The following is a 23641-nucleotide window of genomic DNA, read 5'->3' on the forward strand; positions in this document are numbered from 1 at the left end:
TTTTACCTTTTTTTTCTTGTCAGAACGTAGATACTCTCTATCCCCTTAAATTAGGACTAATTAGATAGATCAAGAACCATTACATATTTGATGTTCGCACAGAATTAAAACTCATCATATTATTATCTATGTTTCTTATTTTTATACCTTTATGTTACAGATATATAGCCAAAGGGGCTACCTTATAGCGCTCCAATGTTTTGCACAACTGACTGTTGTCTTGGTGGGTACTCTATTTGGTTCTTCTAAGCTGGGTTCCTACTTTTTGTGGGCCTGGTTCCTATTTATATTTGGGCCCAACTAGTTTCTCATCAGGCTTAAGTCCAGATGTATTTCCCTAGCTCTATTGGGCCGGTGCCTTTGTACTTGGACTCGATGCTTTATACAGCCCGCTTCAGAAGATTTTCCTGGATAAAATATCAAACTGGTTTTCAACTATTTCCACTCCATTCTCTAATTTCTACACTGGAGAGTGAAGAAACAGTGTGAGCGAAAGACGCAACAAGGCGACACGTATAACACCCGCCCGGGGGCCATTTCTCATCATCATCGAGATCACCTAAAAAATTTCGAAAAAAATATGGATCAGGTCCTCCCGATTGCTCTTATCTCGGTCCTTCTCGGTACTGCAATTGCTCTTGTCTTCTTTAAAAACTACTTTCTCAAAAGAAAATCCGAAATTGGATCCATCGCGAAACCCGAAATCCATCCGGATCCTCTTAGAAAACCTCCTAAACCTACTCATCAATCCAAAAAGTCTCACTCGCATGCCTCTTCTGATAAGGTAAAGTAAATGATGAATTTGAATTTGACATTCTTATTTTTCGAGTTTTTATTGTCTTGATTGCGAAATGTGCAGGATCATAGCAAGAAACATCATCCTTTGGATTTGAATACTTTGAAAGGTCACGGTGATTCAGTTACGGGCCTGTGTTTCTCTTATGATGGACGCAGTTTGGCTACCGGTTAGTAAATGTGCAATATTGTTAGATATTTATGGATGATCAATTTTAGAAATTTTTACTGAGTCGGCTGATTATGTCCTTTTTATTTATTATTTTTTGAAAAAAAAAAAACAGCTTGTGCAGATGGAGTGGTGAGGGTGTTCAAGTTAGATGATGCTTCGAGTAAAAGTTTCAAGTACGAACCTGAAGCTTTTCTTTTTCAGATTATGTAATTAGTCTTTAAATTGGTGATGCTATTTTTTATTTTATTTTATTATTATTATTTTAGTGCTGATAGTAATTTGTAGGTTTTTGAGAATTAATGTGCCGGCTGGAGGTCACCCGGTTGCAGTGGCGTTTTCTGATGACGCGTCATCTGTCGTGTTGGCGTCGCACACACTGTCTGGTTCGTCCTTATATATGTGGGGAGAGGAAAAGGTCAAAGATTCTAATGACTCTAAGCAGCAACCAAAGCTTCCGCTGCCAGAAATCAAATGGGAACATCACAAAATTCATGAGAAAAAGGTGGTTTTGACCCTGGTTGGAACTGCTTCAACTTATGGCAATGGCGACGGAAGTACAATTGTGGCCTCTTGTTCGGAAGGTATGTGCTGATCTTTTTCCCGGGTTAGATATCGTATCCTATGTGTTCTAATAAAATTTAAATGGGCATGGATGGGTTGATGATATAAATGTTCTGGCTTACTAGTGGAATGGTATGAATACTGGTATCCATATGTTTTCTAACCTGTTAGACTAGGAAATGATGCCTAAAATTTGGACAAGGGCTGCAAACTAAGTGATTATAGAATAGGTATGGTTTTTAAGCATGTCTCAGATGTGGAGTCTTTGCATATGAGACTGGATGGTTAGATAAAATTTAATTGTCTGGAAAACACACAATTATCGGATATTTGACTTTAGTGGTTTCTGACTTTGTTTTGGATTTGTAATGTTTGGAACAAATTTTATTCTTTTGCCTTACACATTCAAAACTGTTCCATCCATCCATTATTTAACCTTCATTGTCCATCTCTTTCATCTCACATGGTTTCAGAAATGACACTCCATGATTTTATCATGAATGTAACCAACACTTTCCAAACTGTGGATTTCTGTCTGATTAGCTTCCTTAAAAATATATTAATTAAGGACCGGACAGCGCTGACATCTGTGCATGGGCGTGGATTTTGATGACCAAGCCACTACTAAGACAACATGATATTGTGATTTTTTTTAATTACATGATAGCCACCGGAAATCATCATTAATCTAGAGGAATAACCCGTTGAATTTGTGATTTTAAATTATCAAGCTGATATTACCTGGAGCAGAAAAACCCAACCTCTTCCATTCATACTTCTGTTGTAATTGTTTTTCTTTCTTGGGTTTCAGAAAGCAATGCTGATTGTGTATTTTCTATGCTACTTTCCAGGTACTGATATCAAAATTTGGCATGGAAAGACAGGAAAGAATTTGGGGACTGTCGATACAAATCAATTGAAAAACACAATGGCTGCTATATCACCAAATGGACGTTTCATTGCTGCTGCAGCTTTTACTGCAGATGTGAAGGTGAATATCTTTGATTACTGGCAAAAGCATCTTGTTTGGACTCTGTCAGATATACCCCTAGTTTGTGCAAAACAAAAGAAACTCATTCACACAATGCACCATATGATGTGACTCTTGATAAAGTGGATGGTTTGAAGATTCTCAGGCATAGAATCTAACATCCCCTGTGACACTCGTGGAACTTTCCAAAAACAATTTAGTTAACTCATTTGTGCGCAGTCAGTTGAGTTCATTTTTATTGCTGCAAAGTATTTTTTATTTTTATTTTGATAACCTTAAGAAGCTATTAGTTTAGGCTTGTTTACAAGTTTTCTTATGAGTCAATATATCAAGTCACATCAAGAGACTTATCTTCACTCTAATGAATTAAAACAACATTGTTATTGGTCGCCACATATGGATCAAGTCTATTATCTTCATTTGCAACTGCTATACAAAAGTTATTTTGAGAGGCCTGGATCATAATAGCAAGCTTTAAATTTAATATTCTGGTAGTATTTGAATATGGAATTGCTATGGTGGTTTTAAATTTCTTTGTCAGGTATGGGAGATTGTGTATTCAAAGGATGGTTCTGTCAAGGAGGTTCCAAAAGTCATGCAACTTAAAGGGCACAGAGTATGTACTCTACTCAATATTGACCTCTGTTATTTCATCCACATCTCGTTCAAGCTTTGCTGTCTGTCTATCATTTTTCCCTGTGCTCCAAATTCCCTCATTCTTTATTTTGTTTGTGAGCTTCATGGATATGTCTGTAATATTTCTCTAGTCAATGATTGGATTAATGCTGAATTTTTTGAAGTGGATGTGCATTGAGTAGTAAAAAAATGTTAGTAACAGTGATTAAATTATTGTCTGATATGATGCCATAAATGTTTATCCTTGTAGATATATTCAATCTGTCTCTGGTTGTTGATATCGATTCTCATCTAGATGGAATGATCTCTTTTATCGTATTTAGCCTTATCATTTGAACTATATTGCACTTCTGGAGTTGTTGTTATTTTGCTCACCTCAGAATATGCTCATATATAGCTTGGATATGCTATTGTTTCTCATCTCAAGTTAAATTTGATCTTCAGAGTGCAGTAACATGGTTATGCTTCACTCCAGACTCGGAGCAAATCATCACAGCCTCCAAAGATGGTTCAATAAGAATATGGAACATCAATGGTATGTCCTTTAATAAATGTTTCTCTATGTGCTTGAATTATGGAACATCAATGGTATGTCCTTTAATAGATATTTCTCTATGTGCTTGAATTAGGACTACCTTAGAAAAGTTGAAAAAATAGGGCAGTGCAATTAGTAGTATAGGAGGGTAAGGGCTTCTCAATTTTTGGATTTAATGTCCAGAATTGAGACAAGGCATGATTTCCAGGGAATGATTGGAAACCAAAGAGCATTATGAACTAGCATTTCAGGCTGAGCATACATTATCTTTAGATGTCATGTCAGTTTTATCTAAAATAGCACTCCATTGTGCAGAATCTATGGAACGACTAATCTCTGAACACCATTCCAGTTTTGTCACCAACAAGAATTGCTTCCCGCTTCAATATTTTATTGAAGTTCTTGTAAAGTATCTAAGCTAATATTTACCCCCTCTATATCAAGCATTCAACATGTATATCATCCATTATCTTACAGTCCAAACTGGCACCAGGATGACTGGAATGTGTTTGTTGGGATGTTTTTCATCTGTGGATCAAGAGAAGTTCACCTCTATGCTGAATGTCATGCCTTTAAGCATGCTCCTTTTGCATGGTCTGCAAGTATGAAAATTGATCCTTGGGGGATCTAGTAGATGATTTCAATCTAAAGATCATCTGTCCTTTTCATGCTCTAGCAGGATTTTTGCTCTTCTTGTTGCTGTGAATATACCAAAAGGCTTTATAGTATTCTTGAATACATTGAGGTTCATGACTACGTTGCAACTTTTTTAAAAGTAAAATTTATGGTGTCATGGACTGTTTCTCTGTAGCTGCCTCTAAAGAAAACGAAAATGGGAGACTGGTATCATGCTATGAGAACATAACGCATGTCTAATTTTTTGAGTTCTGGAATAGATTTGTGGGTTTCTAATTTTTCACTTTGACATATATTTTGCAATGTATTTGTGTGGCTTTTTTGTGTTGGTTATTATATGATTAAGATCATACTGAGGAGTTCTCTTTTATTTCCTTCAAGTTCGTTATCATCTTGATGAGGATCCAAAGACTTTAAAGGTGTTTCCGATTCCACTTCATGATTCAAATGGTGGAACTTTGCATTATGATCGTCTCAGTTTATCCCCTGATGGAAGGATATTGGCTGCAACCCATGGTTCGATGCTGCAGTGGTTCATGATTCAACTGGAAAGGTTTTGGACACAGCTGACAGAGCCCATGATGGTATGCTTTTGGTTCCATTTCTGTGACTTTATTTTAGTATGTTTTTCTGCAGTGGTTGAAAATGTAAGAACATCATGAAAATGTAAGAATATCATATTCCTTTCCTAAATATATCTATTTTCTTGGCATGAGTAATTGGCAATGGATACTGTGATTGAGATCTTGATGCAATGGCAGATTTGTCTCCAGTGCCCAAAAATCTTGCTTTCATATGGAAATCTGATTTTATATTCTCAACAACATTTGTTTTGAGAAATTGGACAAATGAATTCATTTGAGTTAAATTGTTATTGAAGTTGTTTTTTCTCAATGTATTGCTAGTAGTTCCACTCTAATTGTTGATCATGAAACTGGTTTCATTATCATGTACTGATTTACTACTGATGCTCCACTTTCTCGAAACTGCTGCTTACTTTTTTCAACGAGTCAGACTTGGCATGTTTTGTAGCAAATAAGCATGGGGTAATCTCTTGGTGAATATTATACTAATGCTAGTTTATCATGCAGGTGACATCACATGGATTGCTTGGGCGCCTAGGCCTATTCCAACAGGTGCTTATTAAACAAAAATGGTTTTACATTTGTGGCTTTTCTGTTCATTTTTTCATTACCTTATGCTATGTGTATCTGTTAGGGTTTTTTTTTGCTTTTCTTTATGGGAGTATCTCCAGGAAGGAATAAGAAAGGTTTGAGAGTTAAGGAAATAGTTCCAATGATTCCTTGACCACCATGATTTATAACCCCTTGTTGTTCTCCAGGTGATGGACAAAAGTCCATTTTGGCCACAGCCAGTGTTGACAAGAAAGTTAAGTTATGGGCAGCTCCACCACTCCGACCAGCATAACGGATTCCACTGATAGATATAAAGCATATACAGGGAGTTCTTGACCTGACATTCTCATTGATTAGCCATAGCCTCCTGAGGTGCAGTATAATCCGCTCAGGTTCAGCAGCACTAATCACTTCAAAGATAGTCGAATAGAGCAAACCTTCCAGCTGAGTGGTTGGACACGGTGGCACATAGGACAAGTATGAATTTTAAATTGAGAAAAACTAATTGTTGTATGGCTAAGGTAGCCTGATCTGACTGAAAAGTTTTGGTGACCAAATGTTCCATAAAGAAATAGAAGATGGTTTTGGTTTTGGATGCATGATTCTCATATGGCACTTCATTAATCAATAGACGATAGTATTCTTGATGGAAAAAACTGGGGAACAAAATGCCACTGCATTTGCAAGTGGATCGTGCTCTCGCCCCTGTAACCCGCCTGTTTCCGCTCTTAGACTGGGTTTTTTGAACCAAAAAACAGAGAGCGCCCACCGTGGGGCTCGAACCCACGACCACAAGGTTAAGAGCCTTGCGCTCTACCAACTGAGCTAGACGGGCTTGCCAGGATGTGTTGGGTTTCTTCGTATAAATTTAGGGCATACGTAAATTTATAATGATTCAACAAATAATATCCTGTTGGGGAGGTGTCGAGTTTTGGATGGTTGGATCTCCTGGCTGTAAAAAAGGTAGAGAAGATGTCCTGCAAGCACATGAATATCATTCTAAACGTGGTTTTTTTTTTTTTTTTTTTTTAATTTTTTTTTAAAAAATATTATTATTTTAAAATGAAAAATGAGTTGAAAAATAGTTTATTAATGTTTTATTAACAATTAGATTTGATAAATAAAAAAATTCTTATAAGAAAAAAACATAATAATTAATAAAAATAAAGATAATTTTTTAATTAAAAAAAAATATTCAAAACAAAATTTATATAGCGATCAAAAGTTTAAGGACTAAATTTGATATAATCAGTAAATAATATAACATTTCTAAATTTTTTCATAATTTTCAAAAATATTTTCCGTCAAACTAAATTTTTCCTTAACTGAAAAATATTTTTATTATTAGAAAGTGTTTTCTGTTAATTAATTTTTTTAATAATAAATAAATACAAAAAATTTAAAAAATAGTTTCCTAAAACTATTTTCTAAAAAAACAAACATATCCTTTATGTGATCGAGGATTCACGAATTTCCTTTACTGTGGGCTCAGGCAGGAAGGCCAGAGGATAAGATTCAGCCCCCCTGCTTCTGTAATTAATGCTGGAAAAATGAAAAAAAAAAAAAAAATTGAATGGTTTTTCCTCCCGGATCTCTATCATCGGGGAGAAATTAAATTACCTTGCCAGAATTTTTTTCACAGAAAACAATTTATTTATATCATAGCTATTCCGTAGCTCACCAATTTATTTATATTTTGGAGTACAATCCCAAGTCCAACACTTACCTCTACTACATCCTCACAAACCATTACAACTTTTAAATTCTAATAATATAACAAAGAAACTGGATCACAATACTGCGCCCTGCTGATATATCATAGCTATTCGGATTTGAAATCTTGGGCAGGCATGGAATCATAGCTGCCCTCCCGATGTCCGCCATTCCTCTCCACCGTCTCCTCCATCTAATAAAATATGAAAATAGTAAGCTAGCCACAACAGTCTACTATAAATTCAACCTACTAGTACGGGTCAGCAAGGAAATTAATTTCATTTTAAGAACTTGTCGGGATACCCCATTGCAACATGTAAGTACTTAGGGTAATGATAACCCATGACCCATCGAGTAAACGACGTCCCCTTGGAAGTCGAAAATGGCATTTCTGATCATCGGCCATATTTTTCCAGTGGACCCTCGTGTGTCTAAAAAAAGCAAGTTGCCTTAGAGAGTTACCATTCGGAGGATGGACTTGTGGTACCGATAGCCCTGCCAATAATTCAGTCATGCATCAGAGCCATTATAGGACACAAGATACATGCATTTGTGATTGCATCTTAGAAAAACATCACCCTGATCCGGTTCATACGAGCCAGGGCCTCATGATTGTTGGGTCCACACAAAAAATCTCTTCGTAGTTGTCAGATACAGGACTCACCTTGTCTGTTCCATAAAGGTAATCACAGTATGTGAAAACGGAAGCGAAGTTACTCTGGCTATGGCGGCCCACGTAATGATGATAATCATGGTACTTTGCACCTCCATAGAAGGGTATAAATCTTGTTGGACTCCATGAAAAATCATATCTGCATTGCATCAAATAACATTTTATGTACTTGATTCAAGTGTTCATGTCAAGCCACCAAATTAAGACATATCCCGGCGGTTGTTGCAGAAACTTGAAGTACTTACTGGCGACTTAATTCATCTTTTTGATTATAGAAAAGTAAGTACAACACTTTTGATGATAATAAAAAATGAATTAATATTTGTCGGTCATCATAACTTAAGATCATGCAAGAAAAAACCAAATGTTGCATCCTACTGTTTAGTGTTTATGAAGGGCTAAACTGCAAGGCACCCTCCCGAATTTGGAGATTATGTCATTTTCCCCCCTAGATTAGAGGGATTTGTGATCTCTCCATTATCGATCCACTACTAGAAACTGCGTAGGTGCTGTCAGGATTTGTCAACAGAATCCGGCAGAAAGAGGAGTTGAAATAAACGAGAGAGTTTAGCATGTGTACCCGCTATGAATCTCTATAGCTTCCATTTGTCTTAAAACGAACCATAGCCAATAAGTAGTAATGTGTCCAGGAACCACTGCAGGACCAAGAAATGCAGGCATGCCAAGAATCAAAATTTCAGACCAGTGTGCATAAGGCGCTGCAAACCCCATTGGAGCACTATATTCATGGTGAACATGGTGGATTTTCTCATAGCCCCAGTTTGAATGAAGCAACCTATGAACCCAATAAGCGGTATAATCCTCTATCAGAAAATAAACTAAAAACTGCCAGAACATTTCCCCTCCTGAAGGTAATGACAGACTAGTTCGGATGCCAATCATCTGGAACAAAATCAAAGTAGTTCGCTTTGTTAATCTTAAAATTTCTTTTAGTTGCCAACAAAATTGCATTATAATCATATATACGTATTAATATACCTTGATGAAAGGGTACGAAGAGACTTGAAGAGGACCAACAACAACGATAAAAGTTTGCATAACATCTTTGTAGCATTTCAGCATGTCTTGGAATGAGTTCTTGATTTTGGATTGAATCTTGTGTTTTTCTATCCTCTTGGACCTGCTTAGCTCAATAAACATGTATGGGAGAGGAGCTATAGAGTAAAAGAGGATCAAGAAGAGAATGTTATGGTAATGAAGAAGGTAATCAGGTTTATTGGCTGAGTAATTGAGCCATAGTTTCTCTGCAATAGTTAGCTCTCTGTCAAGAGCTGCCTCTGCTCGGTGCAAGTTCTGGTAAGGCAGCATTGTTAATTAGAGGGTGAGAAATATGATTGAATGCACGACAACAACAGAATAAATAGGAGTTCGGAGAACTATCAGAAATCCATTCAACTCAAAATTAATTTTAATGGTGGTAGAGGTGTGTGTTTGTATATATATTATTTTGTGAAAATGGAATGGTTACAAATATTTGTGAGTTTATCTTAATAAAATATTTGTTAGTTTTAATTTAGGTTAAGATAAGTTATAAAAAAAAAAACACAAAGATGGACAAAATAAAATAAAACTCATGACATATAAAAAATGATAAAAATATTTCTGTCTATGATTTCTCTCTTATATTTATATTTTTTTTATTTATTTCAAGTGCTCTTTTTATTTTTATTTTAAATATACCTTAATTATTCTGGACACTGTAAAATTTCTCAAGTTTTAATTTTTAGTTTTTTTTTATCATTTTAATTAATTTCTTAAGAACATAATATGAGTTTAATCAATTGGAAGATTCACGAGATGCCGACAAAGGGCACTTTTTTTTTTTCCATGCCGTACAAACACTTAAATGGCATATTGCTAATTGACTTTAACAAAAATCTTTGAAAATTAACAGACTCAAATACAAGCACTAATTTTTCTCTATGGGAATTATTAGGTTTAGCACCAATTTTTATGAGAAGTGGACATTCGATTTTTTAATCACTATAATAAGGTTTTAAATTAAAAAAAAAATCGAATCCATCATCTCATGATCAAAATATTTTCATTTTAATTGTATTTATCATAAATAATTTACTTCATGCAGCCTTTTTCCCTTTCAATTTCCCCTGAAAAAAAAAAGAATATTTTATATTTCATACAATGATTTTAATACACAAGTTAGAAAATAGGTAAGTTCATATTTTATATCATATTTACTCTTTCAAACTCTTGATTAATAAATATTTTAGAATATAATTGAAAATATAAACAAGTATAAGGATGATATTAAACTTTGGCGAGTTTTTTAAACTCTGAGAGATATAACTCAACTAATCAAGTCATGAGTTTGCTTCTTAGAGATCACAAGTTCAAGTCTCAGAAACTTCAAAGCTATTAAAGACTTACATGGTTGTTAATTTTAAAGTTCATAGGAATTAGTCAATATACATACAAAATTCAAATATTTATATTAATCAAGAAAAAATATTGGCCCGTCACTAAATTAATTTAGCTAGGAAAATAAACTAGAAAAAAAAATTCAATGGTGGGAATGCGTACCATGTACAAAGCAAATATTACATCTCTGAAGAGTCATTATTAGACTAGAACCTAAGATTAACCTCTTGTAACCTTATTTCAATTAAGCTCTTATATACTGTGAATTGCTTCATCTCATATCTTTAATCCATAAAATTTAAAATTTAAAAATTTAAAATATTAATTAACAAAAAGTATGTCCAATCTTTATTATGATTATCTTCTTTTAAAATAATAAAAATAACATTATTATCTAATTATAAATGTTTTATATATATATATATATATATATATATATATATATAGGTGTTTGGATTAGCTTATATGCACCTCGATTAATTTCACAGATCTAAAGTTAATGATTATATAAATCTTTAGTGACTTTAAAATTTATAAAACTCGAATTAATAATTTTAAAAAATAAATTTAAAACCTAATTGATTAAACTAATGATCATGAAATGTCAATTCCATTTGAAATCTTAAAATTAGCACAACTTGATATTGGATCACAAAGTTTTGATGAATTTCTCTATCAAATGGGTAAAGAGTCTATTTTTAATCCTTATTTATATGTAAAAGTCTCGTATGTAATTTTATTTATGAACAATTCCTCAATAAAATATTTTTCATGATCTAGTTAAGGAGTTAAGGGTGTGTTTTTTCCTTGTTCAATAAGTAACTACTAATACTATTTACTAGGAGAGGAATAAATATAAAAAGATAAAATAAAAGAGATGATTAAAAAATATATATTTTGTATGAAGATATTCTTATTATATGATTTTCTCTTTTATTCATATATTTATTTTTTATTTAAAATGAAATTATTGAGTAAATATTGGATCATTACCCATTGATTATTTTAATATTTCTCTATGTAATTATATGTAAATTGTCATAACTAATTCTTAAATTAAAAAAACAAAAAAGAAATTGTCAAAATAATTAATTACCACCTATAAATACTGTATGCCTTATCTTATCCTTTGCCTGGAGTGTCCCTCATCTAAAGGAATTGAATTTTCCTGAAATTTTGTCACATAACTCGTTTGTTTGTATGTATCATTTAGCCCCGGCTTTTCAAAATTCCGTGTGGAAAACTGTGATACACACAAAAAAACTTGATTTTTCTTTTTTAATTAATAAACCAAGTTGATATTATAATAATAATTTTTTAATTTTTTTTTTAAAAAAATATATATATATTAAAATAATAATTTTAATATTAATACATCAAAACAATAAAAAAAAACATAAAAAAATTCATTTAAAGCAAAATAATAATAATATTTTTTAAAAAAGTATTTTTCCATCATAAAAATAAATAGGCTGATATATAATAGAAGAGATGAGTGTTTGCTACTATATTTTGTCGTCATTTATCTTATTCATTTGCAATTTGTTGGATATATATTGATCAGCAATTCCAAGGTTTTATAATGCTCCTTGTTTGAGTACCTGGTGTTCCTATGTTAATCCATAATTAAGTCTAATCCATTAATTTATAACGATTAATTAAGTTTATGTTATTTTAATCTGAAGCTTGAATATGCATGTCTTAATGTTCTTGTAGTTTTCTCAGCCATCTTTTCTATAAAAGAAGAGTATTTCTTGGTCTTGCGAGTACTTTCGATTTTTCATTGTAAGCACATAACTGAATCATGAAAAATGTAGTGTGGATAAATTATTAAATACAATAAATGTTTATTACAACATTGAGAGTTATCGGATTCTATCATTCAAAATTAAGAGATTAGGATGTGTTACAAAAAATAAAAAGTTTGAGGACAACATCTAGCAAGTTAATTGTCATAAGGGGCAAAAAAGCAACCAGAAGAAACTACAAGTCACCAAAGTGCAAAAGATATTTTATTTTTCATTTTACCCAGTTATTTATCAAATAAAAGGGGGGAAAAAGAAAGAAGCAACTCGATAGCTACGCCGGACCTCTTGAACCTAAAGCTTTGCTGACATTCATATAATAAAATAACAAACTTAACTCCCTGCATCTGGTTGTGCTTCCGGGGATGAAGCTCGGAACTCCGGTACGGTCTTGTATGATTCATACACCCTACTTAAAATAGGGAAGTTGGACTGCATAAACAATCACACAGCTGTTTATCAAGAGAAAGAAATCAAGATAATAGCAATTTGATAAAACCATATACAGACAAGAATACACGTATATATTATCATAGTCACTGCATCATCGTGCTGCTACGACTGCGTTTGGTTAGTGTTCGTGGAAAAAGGGATAGATACAAGAATGACAGATATGTTTGATTGAAAGGATGACAGAAATATAAAAAAATAAATTTGTGCCTCGGACAGTTTTTGAGTGAATTTTTTTCCTTCTAAAACAGGAAGGACAAAGGGGACATATCCCTTCTATCCCAACTCTCTTCGTCTCATGTTTCATGCCTGTAAACCAGTTGAGAAAAGAAATGCTAAACATGCTTCACCACCCATGGAGAAGCTTCTCAGATTTTATATGAACATCACACGCTAAGAACTTTATGAAAATTCTCTTATTTTATGGAATGAACCATTTCATGTATGGTGAGAATTCAGAAACTTTTGAATCATAAGCACAAAAATAAAAGTTAATTATGCGGAGGATTGTTGGACTCCAAATTCTTCTTTCAATATCCGACTTTAGTGGGATTTTTTAGGTTTTCTCAGTTATTCCAAGAGAAAAAACTAGGTACAGTGCATATGCTTCCTGTGTTTGTATGAAACACATTTTATTAAAGGATTAAAAACAACAGGTTTATGAACACAAACATGAGAAGCGTGTCTACAGCAGTGGAAAATTACAGTACAGGATGTAGTGTCCAAGAAGTAGCAGCTCCGCTGTGTGGAGGTTGTAATGATAGAACTAGTTTGGAAAAGAATTCTGAAGGAAATAAAGAAAAGAATCAAGGGAAATGCTTTACCATATCAATGTTGAACCTCATAACAACTGTAGCAATCTGTGGGGCCAAAAACACATCAGCCTGCAAACAAAATAAAAAATTAGTCTGATCTTTAAGGCGCTTAAGATTTGAAATATTAACATTAAATTTCTCTTATTTTCTGAGAACATTGATTTAATCAGAGCAATATATACTTCTAAAATACATAGTTGAGAACTTTCGTTAGGTTCAAAGTAAATCATTTCTGCACAATGCTATCGTTAAAGTTTTGAATCAGAGCAATAAACCAAAAGAATCAATAAATGACTAAGAACCAAAGAATTAGATGGGTGAACTGCCACCCAACACCGACATATATTAATGTCTTGCAGAGAGGATGCGGGTGCTTTAACAATGCAAGACCATTAAAATTAGTCGAAGCATTCAGATATAATAAATTAAGCTCCGCGCAAGAAACAGTGAACAAAGTATTGAAAAGAGACCATGTATAATGCTTCTCCAGTGGCAAATCTGGTTGCAAAGTCTTTTACCAACTGCTCAAGTGCTGTAGAAAAGAATAAAAACACTTTACATGAGCAACAAGGAGTACACAGTAGCTTGACATGAAGGGGCTAATAAATGATCACAAACGAAAACTCTAAAAAAAACATTCTACAATCTGATTCCACATGGACTCTAAGGTTGCGTCCACAGGCTATAAATTTCATGCACTGCAAAAGTATTGCCACTCATACCCAATTGTTTCATCTTTCGTAATGATTTCAACTATCATGGGTGTAGCTAATCTTGGTAATTATCTCACAAAGAAAGAAAGAAAGGAAAAGGAAAGAGACAGGGAATAAGATTGCTTCCGTGATGAGAAGAATCACATACCAAAAAAACCTTTTTCAATACTAGATTGTGCCCATAATAATCCCTCTTCTGGACCAACTTTTTCTTCAATGCGTTTCTACACAACAATTAAGACATGGCATAGTTGATACATGTGTGGATGAAACTAAAAATAACGTGGATAAACCATTAAAACTAATACATGTACCATCAAACCCAACATATGAAGAGGTTGTATGCTAGAGCAGACGATACTGGCAACCTGTGACACGTTACCGTGATTAGCATGGCTACACAAGAAAAACTAGTTAACAAATACTGGCATGTCCATGTAGTCCGATTCACGTTCAGTACTCAAAAAGAAATGAAACCATCTAGATAATAGCTAACAAAATCCAGATTAGCTTGGTCTGTTTGCTCCAGCTGTACAGACCTTTTGATTGATGAAGGTTAGAAGCAAGGGATCATTGAATCCATTCACAAGTTCAAGACTGTTGCTCTTAAAAAAAAAACACATTACATGAGAAGATTCTTAATACAATGTTTTCCAGACACTTCACGTTTGAAAAAATAAGAAATGACAACAATCTTACTTGGAGATTTAGAGCTTTTCGCCGAGGATCATCTGGCAGCAATGCTCTCTGAGGATACTTTTCTTCCAGATACTACACATTTACAATAGAAAATTATGAATAGACACAAAAATAAATATGACATAAAAGAAAATTCATCGAAGATCTCTCAAAAGTTAACTTAAATTTATCATGGTTTATGAATTCACACAACCCAACATTAAATGGAGGCCATTATTCACTCACTCACTCCAGATCATGGATTTATGTCTGTAGATCCTTGTCTAATTTTCATAAAATGCAACCGCAACGAGAGTGTTACAGTATGCATAAAATCCTTTCTGAGCAAAGAACACTGACCAGCAAGATTGCTAAGGAGTCCGAGACTACCACATCACCATCAACCAAGACTGGAACATAACGGAGAGGATTCAATTGTTCAAACTCTGCAACAGAAACAACACTCATCGATCCTCACTACCTGGACCTTGTACCAGTACGAATCTAAAATCATATTCGAGGTAAGCTAAGTATATGAAATCTTCCAACCTCACCTTTACTAAACTGCTCTCCTTTTGCAAGGGTGACTGCTTTATACTCATAATCAAGTCCTGAACAGTTCCATTTTTCAGAAATGATTAACAAAAGTCGATCAATATAAATGTAGAAAATGATACCTTTAAGGTTTAAAGCAAAGCGGACCCGCCATGAACAGGAGCTGTGCGAGAAATTATACAAGACGAGCTTTGGTGATGAATTCATAGTGTCTCTCTGGTAAGTCAAACAGACTTTTAAGAAAAGATTTTGTAGAAAAGTGTAAGCATTAGACGTAGAAAGGTTAATTACCTGGTTCTGGTTGTTGAGCTGTTCCATTAAAAAAAAAAAAAAAAAGTACTGCTCAGAATGGTGAGCATTTTTTAATTGGAAGCAGAGAATCCTTTGCTTTCACAGTTGAAGAAAAGTCAATTTCCAGACAAAAGTCAGTTGGTTGTGCCACGTCATCATGAGATATGGTGTTAGCTTCAGTCACCACATTGTTGTGTTGTGTTGTGATGGATATTTTCAAATTGTCTTACTGATTTGATTTCCTTGTAATTTAAGGGGTTTTTTTTATTGCAGTAGATTAATGTTTTTTAAATTTTTATTTTTTTATCTTTAAACTAATATTTTTATTATTTTTATATGTTAATATTAAAAATAAATTTTAAAAAATAAAAAAATATATTTTCGAACAAAAATCACTTAAAAAGCAAGCAATTTTTAATACATTCTCAAATACACACTAATAGTATAACAAGATATAAATAAGGATGAAAAATCACTTTGTAAGGCCTTTTTTTATTATAATTTTCTTAAAAGTATTTTTTAAATTATTTTTAGTCCAAAAAATATTAAATTAATTTTTTAAATTTTTTTTGAATAATTTTAATATGTTAATGTTGAAAAAAAAAAAAAAAAAGACAAATTCATATTTAAGCAAGTGAGTTCTTCGTGAGAATCTAAAAAATGGGAGGTCTTTTCAAGTGGTAAATTTCATATTTTTTTTCAATAAATTAGCATTTCTTTATTTGTTGTATTATTCTTCTTTAATTATTGTCAATTTAAAACTCCCATGCCAAATAATAGTAATTTTTCAGTTTTGAAATCAACCACTGGAGCTACCATAATCAGTTCTAGTAGGTGCTGGAAATGGAAGCATAAAGAGTATGTGTCTTATCTCACTCAGTTTTAGTAGGAACTCTGTATAGCTTGCAAATTACAAGAATATTTCGAGTATAGGAATCCTAAGTTGCCATCAACATAACAAAATGGTATGATTAATTTCTAAACAAAGCTTCCCATAGTCAAGCCAGCTTCTAAAATGGAAGATTTAGAGGAAATTCATACATCAATCCCCCTGTATTTCAAGATTTAGATGACCCTATACACGCATATGATTCTAGTCATATACCTTGAATCAGCAAAATACAACATGACCACAAGGAATCAAACTTTACATTAAGTCTCGTTCTTACTCAAATTTCAGCTCTTTTTTAACCAGAAAGTTTCTAGCTTCATCATCTGTAACCTCACTGCTTAGAGAAACAAAATATAGAAACACGAGATTATTACGAGTTCTTAACAATTGTAAATAAATAATAGATGAAATTAGAAAGAAACCTGTCTATGGCTTCTGACTTTGAAATCAAAGTGAGTCCTCTGGGTATGAGGGATTCACAGAAATTGCGGAGCTTTTTCTCTTGGCTGACATTGAAAAGATGGTGAAGGAAATCATTGAACTGTTTAGGTTCCTGCATGGAAGTTTCAAAATTAACCAGCTATTGTTGATTTAGCCTGATAGTCCATAAGATTAACTTAGCCTAGGACGGGTAAATCACCATAACACCCCGGCAGTTGCCCGTGCTAAGTCAAGTAAAATGTAGGTAGATATGAAAATATAATACTTCTCATCCAACAAGTGCTCGAAGTCGATACTTCACATAACTATCAAGCAAACAGAAAAACCAGCAGTTGATATCACAAGCTGTCAAAATGATTGGATCAATGTTTTTGTTTTCCACATGCAAGTTCTACAGAAATCTAGACTACATGACAAGCTTTTATCTCAAGGTAAAACTAAATCACAAGACAGGGATGGTTGCTCGGAAGCAGCAAATCAATAACCCCTAAAATAGTTTCCAAAATCACTTGATAATACTAAGAGGCAAATACATTTGGAACCTCAAATGATGCACGGTAAAGTACATAAACATCGAATATGAAATATAACGGGCTGGGTCAAAGCAGCACCAGAGTTGCAGCCATAGAGAAATTCTATAAGAATGAGTAATTAACACTAATTATAGACATAAATCATAAAAGTCATAGTTAAACCAATTTGGAAACTAAAACATCTAGAACATATAAAAGACCTACTTGCTCAAGGATGCAACCTTTGCGAAGGGCAAGCAGACATTCCAATGCTTTACCATGATTACCCCCATCATAGGAATTCTCAACCAGGCTATATATTTTATTTTTCATATCCTGAATTGCTTTACTAACCCAATCTGGACTATCTCTGCGTGACATCATCGCTTCAAAATCTTGAACTGGACTTGAATCCCCAATTTTTTCAACCTTAACAGGCTTGACAGCTAGAGCATTGGTTGTATCTTGACAATCCTCATCAGAACCAGAGCGTTTTTTCTCCAATAACCGCTTGCTTGATTTCTTTAGCTGCAATCAAGATCAACTTAATCAATGCCCATGATTAGCTTGGTAACATTATGACACTATTCTTGTAATGGAAGTTCTCAGAAATACTCACCCTTGGATTCTCCTTGAGTTCAAAGCTATTATAAAATGCATCAATTACATCTTTCTTTTCAGAAAGAAGATCTGGATCAGCTTCAGTTATTGTTTTGAGAGTTTCATCCAGTGGAGGCACAGCTGCATCTGGATGCTTTGACTTTAATTCAAGATGACGATAAAACCGCTGAGAAACAGAACACTGCCATCAGTTTCAGTCAGAAAGTCACCACCACCCACGCAGGAGAGCAGGGAAGGGCAATTGACAGTAATTCAACGTACAGGCACTGGGTGTCTTATTTAACAAAGCCAAACAAATCATGAAGGTGCTTATATAAAATGAAAATTGCAGAAACACACATGAGAAATCACATGATAGGTCATGGTTCAAATGCTCTATTTTTTCATTTTAGCTCTCGTATAATAAGCACCTCGAGGATTTACTCGAAAAAATTAACATTTGCTAAACAGAACTACATCAAGCTGGTGTACACAAAATATATGCAGCCTAATACCTCCAGAACAGGATTTGGTGTGAAATCAGGAAGTAGAGCTTCCTGTTTGGCAGATGGTGCAAGGTCAAGCATCTTTACAAGGTTATCTGCGGCCTCTTGCTGCTGCTCATTCGGCTGCCATGAAGCTGGAAAACTGCTGAAAGATGGAAATTGAAATTCCCGGACATCCTCGGCAAAAGGAAGTACATTGAAGTAAAATGAATCAGGCTGCCCAGCAAACCAGAAAGCAATTCACTATGATAACTAAACTAAAAACAACAAACAAAAGCAAGGTGCAGAGTTAAACAATGTGATGCTGAGGCACCAAAACATGTACTAAAACCTACAGTGCTGTCTTTCTCAGATATGTTGGGAGTCAAAACCCCCACAACAACACTCCCTTGTCCTTGTCTCCAGACACATCGCAAAATTGCAACCTTATTCATTTCCTTCATTGCTCTAGCTAAAGCAGAAACTGCAAGAGCAGCCCTTGCATTGCCTGGTTCAGGAATAAAGACGTTGACATCTTTCATGTAGTAGTGCCTTTTGATTACATGTATGTCAGGACAAAAGAAAAACATTAGACAGTTTTTATTTTAACCCACGTTATCTGAAACCAAACTATACAAAGCAGTGATTCTTTACCGCATTATGTTTGAAGCATCAGTAAATCCTAGAAGCTTCACGCTTTTTTCTGGTTTGAATTTGACAGCATCCCACTCAGCAGATGATATTGGAACAACTTGTGGTCCATATCTGTAACCCTTAATTCTTTGTTCTGGAGGAACAACCTTATTAGGATCTTCCACACTTTTGTACTCATAATCTACTTTGACTTCATGCGTCGCAAATCTGTCAGATGGAGGCGCTTTATCAGAATATTTCTTCAGAGTGGGAAATTTCTCCTCTGAGGTTTTTTTGTAGACCCACACCTACTCACAGATAATATGAACATAATAAACCTCCAAGTCTATATTCAAAAAATGCAGCTTGCAATACTAGTACACACTAGATTTGAACATAAAAAAAAGAACTTCCCAAACATAGATCATGAGAAAGTTAAGTTGACAGAAACTGAATCAGATTAGGATTCAAACCGCAGACAACAAGAGCGAGCTAATGCCACGGAGCCACTTAAATGGCATGATTTCTTTCATGTCCAATTTACAGTAAGATTTTGACTCAACAAAAACCATACAGAATTGTCATGCAGCATAAAAGATAGCCATTGCTAGTAAAAGCAAAAGCCTGTGTGGCCACCTTTTTCACTCAAAAAAGGATTCTTACAGAGGTTAGTGGACTGCACCATGGGCCTCAAATGCCATGGATTCCAGGCATATTGGTGTTGAACACCGGGTGTAGCATGTGTCAGTGGTTTGTGGCAGGACAACGCAAAAAAAGCATCAGCCCAGTGTTTAATGAGTACTTCAAACAAATTCAATCCTGTGGAGGTTTCAATGAGTTAGATCAACATAGACACGAGGGAAAGACTCTGCCTCCAACTAGTAATTGTTTTTACTTTACTCACTTGGCTGCTAAATACGTATAACCCTGATGAGGACAGAAACTACTATGTTAGCCTGAATGGGGTTGATGCCTCTTGGTTTGGGTTAATTGCCTAGTTGATGCTGCTAGAGACACTGGCAACCATCCAGCTTCCCTTCCATGCTTCACTAGCACCATAAAAGTGTTACTGAGCCAGACTCTTCATAGCTAATATTAGCCATTTAAGATGACAAGTTATTGTCTACTATGGTAAAGCTGTGCTGCATCCAACAATCAACACACACCATAAACGTAAATCAGAAACCTTGGACCTCTCATATGCTCCCACAGAGCAGAGAGGTTTAGATGACCCAGTTCAGTTGTAGATTTGATTAGTGAATCTCGCAAAAATTTGCTGAGAGGTGTAATAAGGAAACATTCACATCAGCTCAATCTAATGCATCAAACATATTTAAATGAAAAATGAACAAACAAAGAGAATATATTATAACATCCAAAAATATCTTTAATGATAAATCAAAGACTTCACCTTAATCTTCATCTTGGACCCAAGTTCAAGATCACCTCTGAATATTGTTACTGGAGAAATATTTCGAGTTTTAACTGCACCTAACAATGCAGTTGGACTCTCAACATACACTGCCCTGGCAGATGTTTTCTCAGAAAAAAGATTCAGCAGTCGATCATTTTCAGCCATTATTCTCTGGTCTCCGCCCCCGCATAATCTTCCCCTCACAATAACACTTTCCATTTTCATTCCATGTGCACTCATTTGAGCCGCAATAGTGTTCACTTGATCTTCCTTGGTCCCTTCACATGAATCTTTAATAGGGCACAGTGCATTTGTAATAAGACACAGACGCTTTTTTCCTTTGTTTGTTGCTTGATACTTCTTTATCAGCATATCCATTCCAACAACAATAGCATCAAGATCTATCTAGGTTAAGTACTAAATTATTAAGCACTGATAAGATTAACAAATAGAAAAAAATGTAGCACCATACCATATTATTGGGACTAAACAAAATGAATCAAGGCAGTCCTCTAATACAGATGCATGCACGTGTCATATGAGAACTGCATGCTCAAAAGACTTATTTTAAATATTTTTCCAGAGTTATCAAAGCTCGCTTCATTCTCTATCTGAAAAGAAATTCCCTTGGAAGAGTTGAGAAAATAAAGAAAGTGACCCCTTCTCTTGAGCTCAAAAGGCAATGCCAGGTAACAGAAGGTGAACACTAATAACAAAAATGCAGTAATACATCTACACAGAGCATAAACTTCCAAAACAAGTAATATAGAAAAATCCAGTGGATACAATCTCCATCAAAGTTTCCTCGAGGGAGCTCTTGAAATGCATCAACAAGATCTCCATCAACAACTTTGATATTTCGTAAGACGACAACATGCTCATACCCACCTACTTCTTTCGTCAGCTCATTGTCAGTCTCTAAGAATTTAAGAAAAAAAAATTAAAAACCAGCATAAGCAGGAAATCGGTAAACCAAACCCTAACAATACAAGAAATCAAGCAGAAATCAGCAACCAACAAAGTATACGAAATTAATAATATACCTTGAGTCCCGAAAACAACAACTCCAACCTCGTCGAATTTTCCATAAATCAACTGCGCATAACAAATAGAGGAGAAATTATATATAAGAAACAACAAAAGGACCGTAACAAACCAAAATTGGAAAAATCTGTGGTACCTTTTTCTGAATAAGCATGGAGCAAACTTTTTTAATTTCAGGAAGAACACTGTACATTGTTGGACCGACATCGAGTAACAGCACCAATCCTTCCTGTTTCCATGACCAATAAATAATTAACTCACTGTAATCTACAACCCTGGCAAGGGAGGGGGGGAAGACTAGCGAGTAATGAGATGATTTACCTTGTTTCGAGCCATTGGAGAGTGGGAGAGAGCAAAAGCTTGCTGTGGAAGCTGAAAATGGAAGAGAAAGGAGTTAACCTTTTTTTTTAGTTTTGAAAATGGCTTGACGGTACTAGAGTTTGCTGTTTTTTTGCCTGCTTATTCCCGCCTCGGGTTGCCAAGAGGCAGGGACTATGGGCCTGTGGCTGTGGATTTCTTTTGCAGGCGGAAGAGAGAGGTTGGGTTTAGAAGCCCAAAATGATTTTAATCCCTAATCTGATTAGCCCATTATTTTGACCCAAAAAATCTAATTAGCACAATTAAACAAAATATTGCCAAGCAACATCCAACCAGGGATGACAACTTCAACCAAACTCAATAAATACCAAAACCAAAATAAATAAATAAAACATTTAAATCTTATCGTGGTTAGTCTGGGTTACAGTAAAACTCAAAGTAAAGAAATCAGATTTAGATTAGGCATGGATGTCAAGTCATCCAACTCAAATTCGAACTTAAACTTGAACCTAATTTTAAATAAACAAGTAATTTTAACTTTTTTAAAAATATATATGTATATATAAAACAAGCTAATTATATATTAAATAATTATAATTTATAGCGTTTAGTTCGGGTTATAGATACTTAATGGATATCTGAAAACTAATCAAGTCAAGTTTAAGTATCAAAATTTCATACGTTTTAGTTTAGATTTAAATAGCTATTTTGATTTTAAATGAAAATATGAACAATACAAAAACAGCATCTATAACCAAAACGAATGCTCCTTTTAAGTTTTAGCCCTTTTGGTTTGGGTAGGTAATGTTTGGGATTAGGTGTTAATCGATGGGAAGGTGGATGTGCAAAAATTTCTAATTTATGTTTTTTTTCCTCTTTTTTTTTCCCCTCCAAACATAACGGTTAATGAAGTGATACTGATAAAGTGTTTATTTTTTAGATAGTTTTTGTAGTTATGATTTAAAAAAAAAAAGTTTTTAAAAAATATAGTTAGTTGGATATAGATACGTGTTTTTGGTAAAAATTATGATCGTGGTTTACATACAGCAAAAAATATATATAAAATATTTGGTTGCAGTTACTTTTCAAAAATGCTATTTACTTGGAAATACATCAAAATATTTTTTTATTTTTTAAAAATTATTTTTGATATCAACGCATTAAAATAGTCTGAAAATATTAAAAAATTATTTTGAAGCAAAGAAAAAAATAAAAAATATATAATTTTTTTAAAAAAGTGTTTTTTGAAACAAAAAATAAACAGAGTTTTACAAAATTCAGTTGAAAAACATGTAAAAACTGCTTCATTAAAAATTACGTTTTCAAACTCAATTTTTTCAACAGGCTTCACAATATAAAATATAATTTAGTGTATTACCAAACATCTAACTGTATTTTTTACCCTACAAACACAAAAAGCTATAATTAAACAAATGCACCCTTGAACTCGGAACTATCTGGGTTTTTTCAACACTAGTTCTAGCCTATTTATTTAGTATGGTTAAGTTGAAAAGCTCGTCAATTATACGGCCGATAATAAAAAAAACTGTGTATTTATTTAATTTAAAGAAATGGTTTATTTAAAAAAATAAATAAAAAGAACATAAAAGAAAAAAAAATGGCTATTGAATTAATGATATAGATTTTATTTTATTTTACATGTATATATTTAACTAGTTAAACCTTAAAACTCTATTTTGTTATTGAAGATTTTTTAATTATTTTTTATTAACTATGAAATTAAAAA

At 33.8% G+C, this 23641-nt stretch overlaps 4 protein-coding genes and 1 non-coding gene across 7 annotated transcripts; 1 reads left to right on the forward strand and 4 right to left on the reverse strand.

Moving 5' to 3' along the window:
- The first annotated feature begins 437 nt into the window (after window positions 1-437).
- Window positions 438-6061, forward strand: LOC118041304 (uncharacterized). The gene is given in 11 exon segments (XM_035048583.2): window positions 438-784; window positions 860-965; window positions 1080-1140; window positions 1253-1548; window positions 2380-2519; window positions 3061-3135; window positions 3600-3690; window positions 4708-4863; window positions 4866-4910; window positions 5418-5462; window positions 5669-6061. Coding segments are annotated over 11 exon segments (1305 nt in total). The 5' UTR covers window positions 438-580; the 3' UTR covers window positions 5755-6061.
- Window positions 6062-6224: 163 nt separating this feature from the next.
- On the reverse strand, window positions 6225-6297 carry TRNAK-CUU (transfer RNA lysine (anticodon CUU)). The gene has a single exon. It is a non-coding gene; the product is annotated as a tRNA-Lys (tRNA).
- Window positions 6298-7284: 987 nt separating this feature from the next.
- Window positions 7285-9213, reverse strand: LOC118041303 (methylsterol monooxygenase 1-1). Its single transcript, XM_035048581.2, has 5 exons — window positions 8848-9213; window positions 8429-8751; window positions 7840-7987; window positions 7638-7670; window positions 7285-7368 (listed from the first exon to the last, which is right to left on the reverse strand). The coding sequence occupies exons 1-5, from the start codon at window positions 9175-9177 to the stop codon at window positions 7285-7287; spliced, it is 918 nt and encodes a 305-aa protein (XP_034904472.1). The 5' UTR covers window positions 9178-9213.
- A 3025-nt stretch (window positions 9214-12238) lies between these two features.
- LOC118041302 (glutathione S-transferase 2) lies at window positions 12239-15711 on the reverse strand. Of its 2 annotated transcripts, XM_035048580.2 has the most exons (10): window positions 15556-15709; window positions 15387-15480; window positions 15264-15320; window positions 15070-15155; window positions 14731-14802; window positions 14346-14399; window positions 14180-14255; window positions 13789-13850; window positions 13328-13387; window positions 12239-12485 (listed from the first exon to the last, which is right to left on the reverse strand). In XM_035048580.2, the coding sequence occupies exons 1-10, from the start codon at window positions 15580-15582 to the stop codon at window positions 12387-12389; spliced, it is 687 nt and encodes a 228-aa protein (XP_034904471.1). In that variant the 5' UTR covers window positions 15583-15709; the 3' UTR covers window positions 12239-12386. The 2 variants fall into 2 exon arrangements, with proteins under 2 accessions (XP_034904471.1, XP_073260381.1); XM_073404280.1 differs by lacking the exon at window positions 15264-15320 and having other exon boundaries at window positions 15556-15711.
- Window positions 15712-16435: 724 nt separating this feature from the next.
- Window positions 16436-22039, reverse strand: LOC118041301 (ATP-dependent DNA helicase 2 subunit KU80). Of its 2 annotated transcripts, none has more exons than XR_004686294.2 (12): window positions 21898-22039; window positions 21713-21805; window positions 21576-21627; window positions 21319-21450; window positions 20530-20933; window positions 19140-19426; window positions 18842-19037; window positions 18516-18722; window positions 18020-18187; window positions 17626-17928; window positions 16870-16953; window positions 16436-16781 (listed from the first exon to the last, which is right to left on the reverse strand). XR_004686294.2 is itself a non-coding variant. In XM_035048579.2 (12 exons), the coding sequence occupies exons 1-12, from the start codon at window positions 21910-21912 to the stop codon at window positions 16721-16723; spliced, it is 2049 nt and encodes a 682-aa protein (XP_034904470.1). In that variant the 5' UTR covers window positions 21913-22038; the 3' UTR covers window positions 16436-16720. The 2 variants fall into 2 exon arrangements, 1 of the variants encoding a protein (XP_034904470.1); XM_035048579.2 differs by having other exon boundaries at window positions 16870-17000; window positions 21898-22038.
- Between the last annotated feature and the right edge of the window lie 1602 nt (window positions 22040-23641).

Source organism: Populus alba, chromosome 14 (assembly GCF_005239225.2).
Source record: "Populus alba chromosome 14, ASM523922v2, whole genome shotgun sequence".
NCBI lineage: Eukaryota > Viridiplantae > Streptophyta > Magnoliopsida > Malpighiales > Salicaceae > Populus > Populus alba.